This window comes from Camellia sinensis, chromosome 4, assembly GCF_055761805.1.
Source record: "Camellia sinensis isolate YWXY chromosome 4, ASM5576180v1, whole genome shotgun sequence".
Lineage (NCBI taxonomy): Eukaryota > Viridiplantae > Streptophyta > Magnoliopsida > Ericales > Theaceae > Camellia > Camellia sinensis.
The window spans coordinates 171,304,379-171,317,144 of record NC_138964.1 but is presented as its reverse complement, the minus strand read 5'-3'; the positions used below and the strand labels follow the sequence as shown (position 1 = coordinate 171,317,144).

The 12,766-nt window shown below is 33.5% G+C and overlaps 1 protein-coding gene and 1 long non-coding RNA gene across 2 annotated transcripts; one reads left to right on the top strand and one right to left on the bottom strand.

Annotated features, from left to right (window-relative positions):
* Window positions 1-1,623: 1,623 nt before the first annotated feature.
* On the bottom strand, window positions 1,624-5,725 carry LOC145789680 (uncharacterized). Its single transcript, XR_014327899.1, has 3 exons — window positions 5,170-5,725; window positions 1,799-1,948; window positions 1,624-1,714 (listed from the first exon to the last, which is right to left on the bottom strand). It is a non-coding gene; the product is annotated as an uncharacterized LOC145789680 (long non-coding RNA).
* A 764-nt stretch (window positions 5,726-6,489) lies between these two features.
* On the top strand, window positions 6,490-8,874 carry LOC114302632 (putative mannitol dehydrogenase). The gene is made up of 4 exons (XM_082866910.1): window positions 6,490-6,615; window positions 7,476-7,920; window positions 8,002-8,155; window positions 8,352-8,874. The coding sequence occupies exons 2-4, from the start codon at window positions 7,558-7,560 to the stop codon at window positions 8,552-8,554; spliced, it is 720 nt and encodes a 239-aa protein (XP_082723036.1). The 5' UTR covers window positions 6,490-6,615; window positions 7,476-7,557; the 3' UTR covers window positions 8,555-8,874.
* Window positions 8,875-12,766: the final 3,892 nt, after the last annotated feature.

Below are 12,766 nucleotides of genomic sequence, written 5' to 3'. Positions count from 1 at the left end.
AAGTCAAGTAATGGCTTGTATGTGTGTTCAAATGGCTTGTGAAGTAATGGCTTACTGGAAAATTCTGTGTACCTGTGTGTTCAAATGTTAATGGCTTGTATGTTAATGGCTTGTATGTGTGGACCAATCTGTTAATTTAGATGGACCAATGTGAGCAAACTTCACTTGATGTTAATTTACACTTGATGTTATATTTCATTTTCTTCTGATTGATTTTCAAATGGACCAATGTGTGTGTTCAAATTTTTAGATTTTGTTTTGTGTGAAAGAATAGGTACATAGATTTGCAACAGATCTGCCAAATAGCATCCACAGATTTTCTTGTGTGAAAGAACAAGTACACAAATCTGCAACAAATCTGCCAAATAGATGCTTGGGTGCAATTTTGTTTAGATGCAATTTTGACGCCAAACATATTTGCCAGTTGATGCAATTTTGTTTAGATGTTTGGGTGATGTTCACTTTTGTTTAGATGCCAAATAGCAGCCACAGATCTGCAACAGATCTGCCAAATAACTTACATGTGGATGCAATTTTGTTTACATGCAATTTGCTACAATTCTGATGAAATACAGATGCAATTTTGATGCCAAACAGATCTGCCAGTTCATGCAATTTTGTTTACATGCTTGGGTGATGTTCAATTTTGTTTAGATGCCAAATAGGAGTCACATATCTGCTAAATAGCAGCAGTTACATATCTGCAACAAATCTGCCAAACAGATCTGCAATAGATAACAGATGCAATTTGATGCAATACAAATGCAATTTGATGCAATACAGATACAATTTTGATGCAATACAGATGCAATTTTGATACCAAACAAATCTTTAACAGATAATAGAACTTGTTCATTAGAACCAAAGCATCAACAAACAACATCCACAGATCTGTCAAATCTGCTTTAAACTTGCTAACAGATAATATTTGAGGCCACAGATAAGTGACAAACAGATACTAGTTGACATATAACAGATCTGCCAAATCTGTTCATTAGAAACAAACCTACAACAGATAACAGAAGTTGTTCATTATAATCAAAATTCATTCACCAAAATAACAAAACCTGCAACAGATAACAGGGCACAGATAAGTGATAAAGCATCTACAAAATTCATTCATCCACAAAGCATCCACAAAATTCATCCACATAGCATCCACAAAATTCATCCACAGATTTGCCAAATAGCATCCACAAAACTCTAACAATGAGACCAATGTTTCCCAAATTTCATTCCATAATAAAATTCTAAGTTACATCATAATAACTTATAAAACTCATTCCATACATTCATTCCATAATAAAATTCATTCCAAAAAGCTATTAAGTAAGTTACATAAGTTACATAAGTTACATCATAATAACATTTATTCCATAAACATAAGTTACATCATGAAGTACAATACAACCAAAAATGGTAGAAACTTTTATTCAATTTCTCAAAATACAATAAAGTACAAAAGTTACATGATAAAGTACAAAATGATAGAAAATACAATGAAATACACCATCCCTTTGATGTTATTTTTTATCCTTTCAAGCCTTTGACCATAGTCATTTTCCATGTCATGAAGCCTCATCCTTACATCATTAAAGTCTTCTATTGTTATAGCATCACAAGCTCTAGTGTTGGAACGGATTCTGGACGTAACGCCTTCATCATCTTCATCCACGAACTTGAAGTAATTGCAATGGGGAGTGGGAGTGTTACTCTACAATGCATGACAATCAGTTAGTTGAATAAGACAAATATTAATGTGACTACTGAAGGATTAAAATTTCCAATACATACTTACATATTTTGATGGGCAAACAAAGAACAAACGCCCTTGATTTCCATTCTCATTGGTTCTTACAATATATATGGCAGCGGTTCTTCCACAATTGCACAGCCTCGGTAGTAATCTTATGTTGCTAATGTTAGAAGAAGAAGCCATTTTTTAAATCTGCATACATGAGAAACATCTATTTGTGTATATTCCATAATGTTATGTTCCATAATAAAATTCTATGTTGCTAATGCTATGCTTGTGTTTGATAGGGTTAATAACAATTCTATTTGAATTTGAGGGACAGAGTGTATGTCATTACTGTTAACATTATATTTTTTCAAACTGCCATGTTTAATAGCATTTGAACAGAGGTTACACAGACTAAACTATTAATAGCATTTGAACAAACATGGCAGTTCAATGTCAGTCATTTTCTTCAGTTTCAAATATAGCATTTGTGATTAAGACTGAACAAAGGTCATTTTCTTCAGTCATTTGAACACACATAGCAATTTCAAACTGAACAAACATAGCAGTTTAATGTCAATTCATATGCAGTTTTACAAACATAGCAGTTCAATGTCAATTCAATTATCAATCACACATGTTACACAAAATTATACATCTTGATAATTATCAATCTACATAATTATGATTCCATGTTATCAATTGGCATAATCATACTATTTATCAATCATACTATTTATCAATCTGCATAATTATGATTCCACAATATGCATATATGATTTCAAAATTTAGCTACTGTAGTTCCACATTTTAATGATATATGTTCCACTATTTATCAATCTGCATAATTTGGCTCCGAAATGCATATATGTTCCTCACAATATGTTCCAATTATACTATTTATCAATCTGCATAAGAGTAATTTTGAAAGCCCTAATTTTCAAATTTCAAATCTATTTTATCAATCACAACCCTAACCTTTTGATTTCAGTGTTTCGAGGACGAACCTGGTTCATTTATGGCCTGAAAACCCACGTTCTCCTCAACAAATTCCTTCGCTCCAGCCGATGGTGGTCGCGGTGGAGCTATGGTCCAAGCAGAGAAAAAGAGGGCTACAGCGGTGGGTTGGGTTTACGAGTGGGTTGCTGTCGGGAGTGGTCGCCGGTGAGGCTAGGTTTGGTGCAGGAGAAGTGAGTGTAAGAGTGAGGGAGATTGAGAGTGAGAGTGAAGTGTATACACTGTATAACCTATATAGCAAAGCGGGAAAGTGAAAATTCAATTTATTTATTTATTTTTATTTTTTTTATGGCCATTGGATATGCAACGACTATTACAAGGAGGGCTTGTAAGGAGGGGATTCGGACTCCCTCCAAACAGCACCCAACCCCACCGACATCAGATAAGTACGTCTCCAGTCATACGTAATCAATGACGTCATCCTTTCCTTTATTATAGTACCCTTCTTTCCAGTCTCTAGAACTCTCTCGCTCTCAATACCCAAAAAATAGAAGTATTAAAAGAGCTGAAAATGACTTCATCTACTATTATTCAATGAGAGAAAATGATAGTACTGACATGTGCAATTTTTTATTTTTTTCCCATTTTCTAGTAGCTATAAAGTAATTACGAAAGAGAGTGGTCTATCTGGGTTTGCTCTCCATCTTTAAGCAAGATATTCAACATCCAGAGTTCTGTCTTCTTTCAACTTCTCCAAGAGGTAAGGGTTTTTTTTTTTTTTTTTAATTTTATTTATTTCTGACTTGGAAAATATTTATATTAAAACAACAACATAGAAACAAGACTAAAGCGTCATACAAACATGTTGTGTTTTGAGAAATTGGTAAAAAAATATTTTTTAAATTATTTTTTGTGATTTTTGGGCTTTTTGTGTTAAAAGAGTTGGCTTTTTTTTTGTAATTTTTTGTGTGTAAAAAAGTTAAAAATTATCTTTTGTGGAAGTTCTCAAAACACCCCATATAAGCAAAATGGAAAAAAAAAACAATAAAAAAAAAAGCAAACAAAAAATAAATTGTCCAAAAACAAATCAGTTACGATATAACAAAAATATCGATCTTTTTGAAGATGTAGTCCGGAAAGTAAAATGTACATCAAATCAAGCAAGATCTTGAAAGCCCACCGACGTCGATACGTCCCTCGTCACAGCTGCCAATTCCTAATTCTTGCCACTCAATTTTTTTTTTTTTTTTTTTTTTTTTTTTGGGTTGAATAATTTGTTTGGGGAGTTGATAATCATTTCTATGCTTATAAAATCATTTGGAACACTCCGTTTGGATCAACTGATTTGATAAGAAATAAAGAGGAGAATTTAAGGGGTGCGAATTGATGAAAAATAGTGACATTTTGTAAGAAAGAGAACCCTTCATAATACTCTGTTTATAAATTATAGATTCATTTCTCACCAAAGTGGTGAGATTATGAACTTTTTCATAATACTCAGACTGCTCGTTAAAATGAAAACATATAAAGAAAAAAAATGTCACCCATATTCCAATTTAAATATAAAAAAATGATTCATCTCCTAATTTTGTCCCCAATTTCACCCAATGATGTGGAATTAGAGGGGTTAAAATGGGAGAGAGAAGTGTGGGACCACATCATTGGGGTGGAATTAGAGAATGTAGCGAACTGACAAGAAAACGGTATAGTTTTTTACCAAATCTCTCGCATGAGTGTGGGACTCACACAAAATTTCGTAGAAAATTTGATAATTTATTTGGGATCCCTATTATCACTTGGACTGATAAATATAATAGTGAGAAAAAACGTAGTTTTTTTTTTTTTTTTTTTTTGGTCATTTAGACGAAAGACAACTATCATTCATTTTCTTTTTCTCATCCCGCGATCCAAACAATATTAGAGCATCTCCAATGGAGCTGCTATTCAACTTGTCAAAGCTAAAATTTGACAAGAATGACAAAAAGAGGGTTTCCAATTGCATGTTATTCTATTTGCCAAAGATAGCAGATGCCATTTCTGTTCTCAAATTTGGCAGGCTGAATAGCAGCAGCCAAACTTGCCAGATCAGCAAATCTCAACAGATTTTTGGCACCAAATGCAGTTGAAGAAACAGATTTGAAATAATATAAAACCCAAAAAATTTAGAATCAAACTCAAATATCAAAATCAAACCCAATTTACAATTTTTTTTGCCAAATTCACAAATTTCAAGATAAATTTGACAAAGCCAAATTCAGTTTCTCTTAAAAAAAATTTTTTAATCATTTATCACCAAATCAGTCAATCAAAATAGAGTGTAAAAATTAGATGGATATTATCACAATAAACCAAACCAAAATAGTCTTGAGTTGTTTGAAAATCAAAATAAAGATCAAAATAAAATCAATGGATGAACAAAAATTAAACCAAAAATCAAAATAAATAATTACGAAAAATCGGGGAGCACAGACCTGAGTTCTTTGAAGATATGGAGATGATTGAGTTCTTTGAAGATCTGGTTTGACGCCATCGCGAGACTTGAGTTTGAAAAATCGCGATCACCTCCACATCAACAACCAGAAAAATAAACAAAAAATCAAAGCATATATATATGAGTATGTATATAGATGGAAATCGTACCAGAGACAGAGGGAGAGAGAGGAAATGGGGGGCGAAATGAGAGAGAGAGAGAGAGAGAGAGATCAGTTTGAGGAGAGAGAAAACAAAGTGAGAGGGAGAGAGAAGACAATGCGAGAGTGAGAGAGCGAGAGTGAGAGTGAGAGATTGGTTTGGAAGAGGGAAGACAGTGCGAGAGTGAGAGAGAGAGATCGGTTTGAGAGGAAAGACAGAGTGAGAGGGAGAGGGAAGACAGTGCGAGAGTGAGAGATTGGTTTGAGAGGGAAGACAGAGTGATAAGAGGGAGAGAAAAGATAGTGTGAGAGTGAGAGGGAGAGGGAAAGGGTTGGATGATTCTAGAGAATCATCTCAACCATTGAACATATAGACGTGGACGGTTGTGATCTCCCCTCTGCACTTAAAACGGCCGTTGTGCTCTGTTTGTTTTTTTTTTTTTGTAAAAATAAATAAATAAATAAATAATTTTTTGTGACGACAGCTATCTTCAAAGAATTTTTTGTGTATTTTCTACAAAAGAATGTAATATTATTTTTGCAATGTATAATGTTGACTATTTTTTAGTATAATTTAATTTTTTTCAATAAAGTCTAATTATTTTTTCAAATGAAGGAAATGAAAAGATAAAATTCATTAACTTTCATTAAATGAAGATATTTTTATTATAATAAAAAGACATTAATGACATTAAAAAAATTGGTGATTGTTTATTTTTTATGTGTAGTTAAAAAAATTTATTAAATATGTAATAATATGTTTTTCGGTGGGGTGAATTATATTTAATTTTTTTTTTTCCAATTTTTTAATTTTTTTTAATTTTTTATATTTGCCTAGTCAGGAATAATATAAATATATAATTTTTTTTACAAACGGTTAAAAAAAAGTCAAAAAAGACAAAAAAATAAACAAAAATAAAATCACAAAAAAACCTATATCCAAACAATATCTACAAACTTAAAGGGAAAGTTGGTTGAGATTTGCCAAAATAGCAAATGACCATTGGAGCACTATTGCTATAATTTGGCAAAATAACACTATTCATTGTCAAATTATAACAATAGCAATGACATTATAGCAACAATGATTGGAGATGCTCCTAGTTTGGGTTTTATTGTTGTGGAGGATGTTGACAGTGATGGATATGATGATGTTGACGATGATGGTTGCAGGGCGACAGGGGATGAAGATGTTAGGTTCAAAATTCTGTACTGTGGAATCTGCCATTCCGATCTTCACTGCGTTAAGAACGAATGGGGCATCTCCAAGTACCCCCTTGTCCCCGGGTATGTTTCCAAAAACCCCTCTGTAATATATTTCTTGGAGTGTTTTAGTTTGTGCTTTGGAGGATTCTGATGCTGATCCTTGTATTAGTCTCTTCATATTTAAATTGCTGATACAATCAGCAGAATTTTATAGAAATTAGAACTGATAATTCGAGATTTATTGGTGTAATTCAACAAGTGTACTTAATTGTGTAGTTGTGTACGAAAACTTGTCCTATAACTGAAAAGAATTTGTGAAGAAAATGGTGCTCTCTCATACACTCAACTCAACATACCTTTGTCACTATTACTTGTGGAAAGCACTAGGAATTCAGATGCAATGCTTATTCATGGAACTTATTTTTCCCATGTGTAATCGAATTGGAAGGAGGACATAAGAACAAGCGAAAAAAAACTAGAGCTGGCTATGTTGTTTGCTAGTCTATCGCGTGACAATGTCTCATTCTTTCAGTTTCCATGACCCGTGTGGACATTTTTTTGCACCGCAGACTGCTATTTCAAATGCATATTAGCTCACTTATAATGGAATCCTCAAATGTAACTGCCAAATGGTATAGCTATTGGTGGTTGTATTATTTATGATATTTATTAAAGTTTTTAAACTACACACACACACATATATTGGTTTTGTATCTAAAGTAAATATAAAATTTGCACCTCTTGATTTTTCTGGCTCTGCCATTTTTAATAAATCTACACCTGTTTTTGACTCTGGTTCACATTAAGATGTCAATGTTACCACATTGATTTTTTATCCTACTCCTTTAATTACACCTGGAAAGATGTTCTGATTTTAAATTTCTAATAACTCATTTAATCACACTTCGACATACGTGTGTGAATACAATTTATATATGTAGGCATGAGATTGTGGGTGTAGTGACAGAGGTGGGTAGCAAGGTACAAAAGTTCAAAGTTGGAGACAAAGTTGGTGTTGGTTGCATGGTTGGAGCGTGTCACTCATGTGACAGCTGCAAGAACGACCTTGAAAATTCTGATCACATGGTTGCTACTGAGCGCTATGTGGTTCGGATTCCTGACAATCTGCCTCTTGATGCATGTGCTCCTCTCCTTTGCACTAGGATCACAACTTATAGCCCCCTAAGATATTTTGGACTTGATAAGCCTGGTCTGAATTTGGGCGTGGTGGGTCTAGATGGGCTGGGCCATGTAGCTGTGAAGTTTGCCAAGGCTTTTGGGCTTATTGTCACTGTGATCAGTACCTCTCCTCGCAAGAAGAAGGAAGCTATTGAACATCTTGGTGCGGATTCATTTCTGATTAGCACTGACCCTAATGAGATGCAGGTAACCATTTTTCCTCCCTTATATATGATATTATAACTTCATGGAGATTCTAAGTGTTTACTGACATGTTGAGTTACATAGGCTGCTATGGGCACTTTGGATGGAATTATTGACACAGTCTCTGCAGTTCACTCTCTACTACCATTGCTTGGTCTGTTAAAGTCTCATGGAAAGCTCATCTTGGTTGGTGCACCAGAAAAGCCATTTGAATTACCAGCTTTTCCTTTGCTTATGGGTAAGCATTTGAGATTGCTTTAATAAATAGCAAAACATATATTTTACAAAGAAAGCAGAAAAATTATTGCTTGGCTTAGATAGTGTGGCCCTGCTTTTTATTTTATATATGTTGAAATGCATATATATACATCCCTTTGATCCTTTCTACTGTTTAAATAAATAAATGTTAGCTAATATGGGATTCGGAATGACAGGGAGGAAAATAGTAGCGGGAAGTAACATTGGGGGTATGAAGGAGACACAAGAAATGATTGATTTTGCAGGAAAACACAACATAACTGCGGACATTGAGGTCATCCCAGCGGACTATGTGAACACTGCTATGGAGCGTCTTGCCAAAGCTGATGTTAAGTACCGATTTGTCATTGACATTGGAAACACACTGAAAGCTGCCTAGTCTTTACCCTTATGCTTCCTGAATTTAGTTTGATGTAGTGACATGGTCACCAATATGGGAGACTATTAAGTTGTCTACTGTCTTTATTTTCTTTTTGTAATGTTAGGCATTTTGTTACCAATGTTGGAACATCTTTTCTACCGGTTACATCCTGTGTCTCCTAGCCCAACTTAATTTTTAAGTGCACTTTTGAAGATCTCAAATGCATTGCTACAAAATAGTTGACTTCACTGCTTGACATTATGTAAAGAGTGCGTGAGAAGCATTACCCAAAAAGACAAAGTCTTCACTCCTTCGTAATCAAATTAACCATGTCTGCATCTGTAGGTAACAATGTCAATGTTTGGGGTTCCATTTTTTATGCATGAATTCTAATTGTGATATTGTGGCTAGGGGTAGTGATAAGGGGTTTGATGGTATTCTTGGTACTTAGAGCCCCAAATGTGCTGATATCATAAGATTCTATCAACAGTTTAATGGTTGATTTAATAGAATGGGGATCTTATATATATTGTTTGAAAAAATAGGAAAAATTAGTGTAATTTTTAAATTACAAGTGGAGTCCCTGCAATTATGCAAAACTTCAAGGGAGGTAGATGTAGTAATTTTATCTAAGTTAGTAGTACCCAAAAGTAACCACCACCCTCACTATCCAATTAAAAATCATTTTCAACATAATCTTCATCAACTTCCTCACATATAAGAGTTGAATAATGAAAAAAAAAATTAAATAAATAAAAAAAGTCATTTGGGAAGAAAGGTTTTGGCTAAAATAGTCAAATAAAAATAAAAATTTATTTTTTTTACATATGTTTTCAAAAAAAATCTAAAAAAATTGAATTTTTTTTTTTTTTTTTTTTTACTTTTCAAAATAGGCCAAAATAGGTTAAAATAGATTAATAGAACAAAATATCACATTCAAATTATAATCATTTTACTCTTTCTCTCACAATCATTAAATGAACTAAAAAAAAATCAATTATTTTCTCAAATACAATTTTTTTAACTAGACTAAAATAATAAAAAAGTCAATTAAGTTGCCATTTGGAAGCAATTTTTTTTGGCTAAAAAGACAAAATAGACTAAGGCCTCGTTTGGGAATATGTTATTTTAGTAACTTTTTTGCTTTTTAACTAAAATATGAGATAGATAAAAAAAAAAAAAAAACTAATATGTTTATAATGACTTTTTAATTTTTTACGAAAAGATATGCAAAAAGTAAAGAGAATGAAATCTTTGGTAGTGTTTGGTAGAGTTTTAGAATTATGATTTGAGGATAGAGTTGTATTTTAAGTTTGTGGGTTTTAGAATTATGATTTGAGTGTGAAAAATTTGTTTGGTTATGAGTTTTGAATTGAGTTTGAAATTTTTGATGTGACATATGATATTTAATTCAATTCAAAAACTTACAATTCATAACCAAACACACAACTCAAAATTCTATTCAAAACTCATAAAAAATTTTAAAAAATTCCGAAAATATTTTTTATTTAAAATATAAAAACAACATATGCCAATTTTCCAAAAAAAAAAAAAAAGAAAAGAAAAGAGCATCGTTCCGATCAATCGGCCGGATGACCGGGTAGGCCAAATTTCAAAATTCAAAACCCCACTTGAAACAAGTTTGCAAAAGTGGGTGTAGATTTAATTTTTGAAAGTTGTATCCAAACACCGCACTCGAATATGAGTGTGGAATCATGATTAGAACTGCATACCAAACACAACCTTTGACTTTTTAGTATAAGTTATAGGTTCTTTAGTTTTTTTAGTAACTTTTTGACTTTTAGGTTAAAAGTGTTGCATGCCAAACGAGGCCTAAATAGCCAATAAAATAAAATGTTACGTCTAAATCATAATTATTTCACTTTATCTCTCACAATCATCACATCCAAACCCAAAAAAAATCATAATTTCTTCCCAAACAAAGCTAATTTAGTCAAGCTAAATTAGCAAAAAAAATCAGACTAAATTAGCCAACTTCCCAAACCAGTCTAACAATTGATCTATCTATTATTTACAACAATTTCACTGACTTTCAAAATATTTTGTAAATATTCGAAGCCATTGACAGAGTGACTGCATTTGTAGTTGAGACCTGAGATGCAACACCAATTTGATAACATCTTTATTTTATCCATCTATCCACACACATTGTTTAAGAAGTCTCCCAATACTCTTCAAATGTAACTAAACTGAAAATTTTTTGTTAAAATAACTATTGTCCTAACTAGTTCATTGGAGAAAGTTAAATAGAATGATGCTAATTATAATAGCCAGCGAGCGTATGGGGATGCTCTAAGTGGGGATCAGCCAAGGCATTAAAATCTGAGAAGAATGTATGAACCAACAGAAAATCCAGTTTAAACTCGTATCAAGCACATAATGTAAAAATGTTATATTGCTCATCCCAATTCACAACTAGAATTTCCTCAAAAAATAAATAAATAAAACCAAAGTTTACCAAGGTTTTTTCATAATTTTAGAACTGTATTGCAGTTGTAGTGACATATAATATGCAAATACTGAAAGAACCAAGACATGGGATGGGAAAGAAAAGAATCCAATCAATGCTGTAGATCCTCATTTTTGCTGCACATGACTGAACTTGTTTCACCAATTTCACGTGACCATATGGTAAAAGCTGGCACAAGGTCAAAAGAATTCAATCAAATATAGAAATATAAAATCAACCTTGTTACACGCATATTTAGGGAGGTTCCTGCGTTTTGATTTTGACCACATTTACATAATAGCCATGTGACAAAGCAGTCAAAAATCAAGTCTCCCATTGCTGGAAACAGGGGTTTAGAGGCGTTTAAAAAACGCCGCTATAGGTCTCAAAAACGCCGTCAAATCTTTTGGTGACGTTTAGCACCAAACGTCGAAGATGCGGCCGTCGCTATAACTTTATGGCGCTTTTAAAAACGTCGCTATATTACTATAGGCGGCGTTTTCTAAAAAAAAATGATTTTGAACAGATTGGGATCCCTGGCTTAGTCGACCCAGAACAGCTACCAGACGTGCCATAAGAACTCCCACTTGAACCATCTATGGGGGCTTGATTTAGACATTCTAAAACCAATGACCTCAGCTTTTTCAGCTTCATTGAGAATGTTGTTGCCTCCAAAATAACTGGAACCTGTGGATAAGTTTGAATCAACCAACTGCAATTAAAGTAGATAATTTCCCAACAGATTAAATTAATTATTCGGCAGATCCAATAATTTGTGGGTAAAAAATTGTATTATTTCACGCTCGTACAGTTGGCAATGAGTAAAATGATAATAGAAAATAACATATGAAGTAGAAGAGAGCACTAGTGCAAAACACACTCATCTCCTACCTGGGTGTTAAGACGGGCCACGTTGTGCACATTGAGAAGGCCAACCATGTCCTGATAACCAGTGAGAAGGTTTGCCAACTCCTTGTCCTCATCTGATACAAACCCCGGTTTAAGGATTAACATTCAGATAGTAAACCTAACAATGCTACTAAGCCAATGGCATACCTGGAATTGCTCTGACGGATAGTAAGGTGTCAGCCAAATGCTGCCATCTCTTTGCAATGGATGGTGAAACAAGGGAAGGTGGAAAGGTTATAACAGCAACTGCATTTGAAGATCGAACCATGCTTTTCAAAGATCTGATAAAGGAAAGCATTTCCCATTCCTACAATGATTATGTGTGAAAAAAGATATTGATAATGCTCATTGAGATAGCAGCAGCAGCCGCTAGAACAAGTGGTAGAAGCCAATCACTAGGATTTCCATTAGCAAAGCATAATGAAGCAGGTTTAAGCCTATTTAAGTAAAAGAAGACATTTTAGAAAGAGAAAAGGGTATAAGAGACTATTAACAATGCCACCAGAATCTCTTCGGGGTCATTCTGTTTCCCCACACTATTTCTGTTTCCACACTACAAAGGACATTAGCACACACCGCATTTCTTTTCATTTAGTAGTTCATATCTGAACCATTGGTTTTCATTCAGTACTAAGTTTCTAAATCTAAGGGTGTGGAAATTGTTAGGTGTGTGAATTGAGAAAAATTGGCACATGGAAATAGAATCTCCCATCTCTTTGCCACTAACCATATTGGAATATTCACATTGTGGAGCACAGAATGATTGAATGGTGATGCGTCAGCAGATTTTATGTTGCCATCAAATCTGGGAACAGAACAAAGAGATGGTCAGAACAAATATGAAAACAGTT

What these genes read in the sequence shown, in the direction of transcription:
- LOC114302632 (XM_082866910.1), top strand. Translation starts at nt 7,558, where the DNA reads ATGGTTGGAGCGTGTCACTCATGTGACAGCTGCAAGAACGACCTTGAA. An exon ending in CTGACCCTAATGAGATGCAG is followed by an intron (nt 7,921 to 8,001) that starts GTAACCATTTTT and finishes TGAGTTACATAG; the next exon opens with GCTGCTATGGGCACTTTGGA. An exon ending in AGCTTTTCCTTTGCTTATGG is followed by an intron (nt 8,156 to 8,351) that starts GTAAGCATTTGA and finishes TCGGAATGACAG; the next exon opens with GGAGGAAAATAGTAGCGGGA.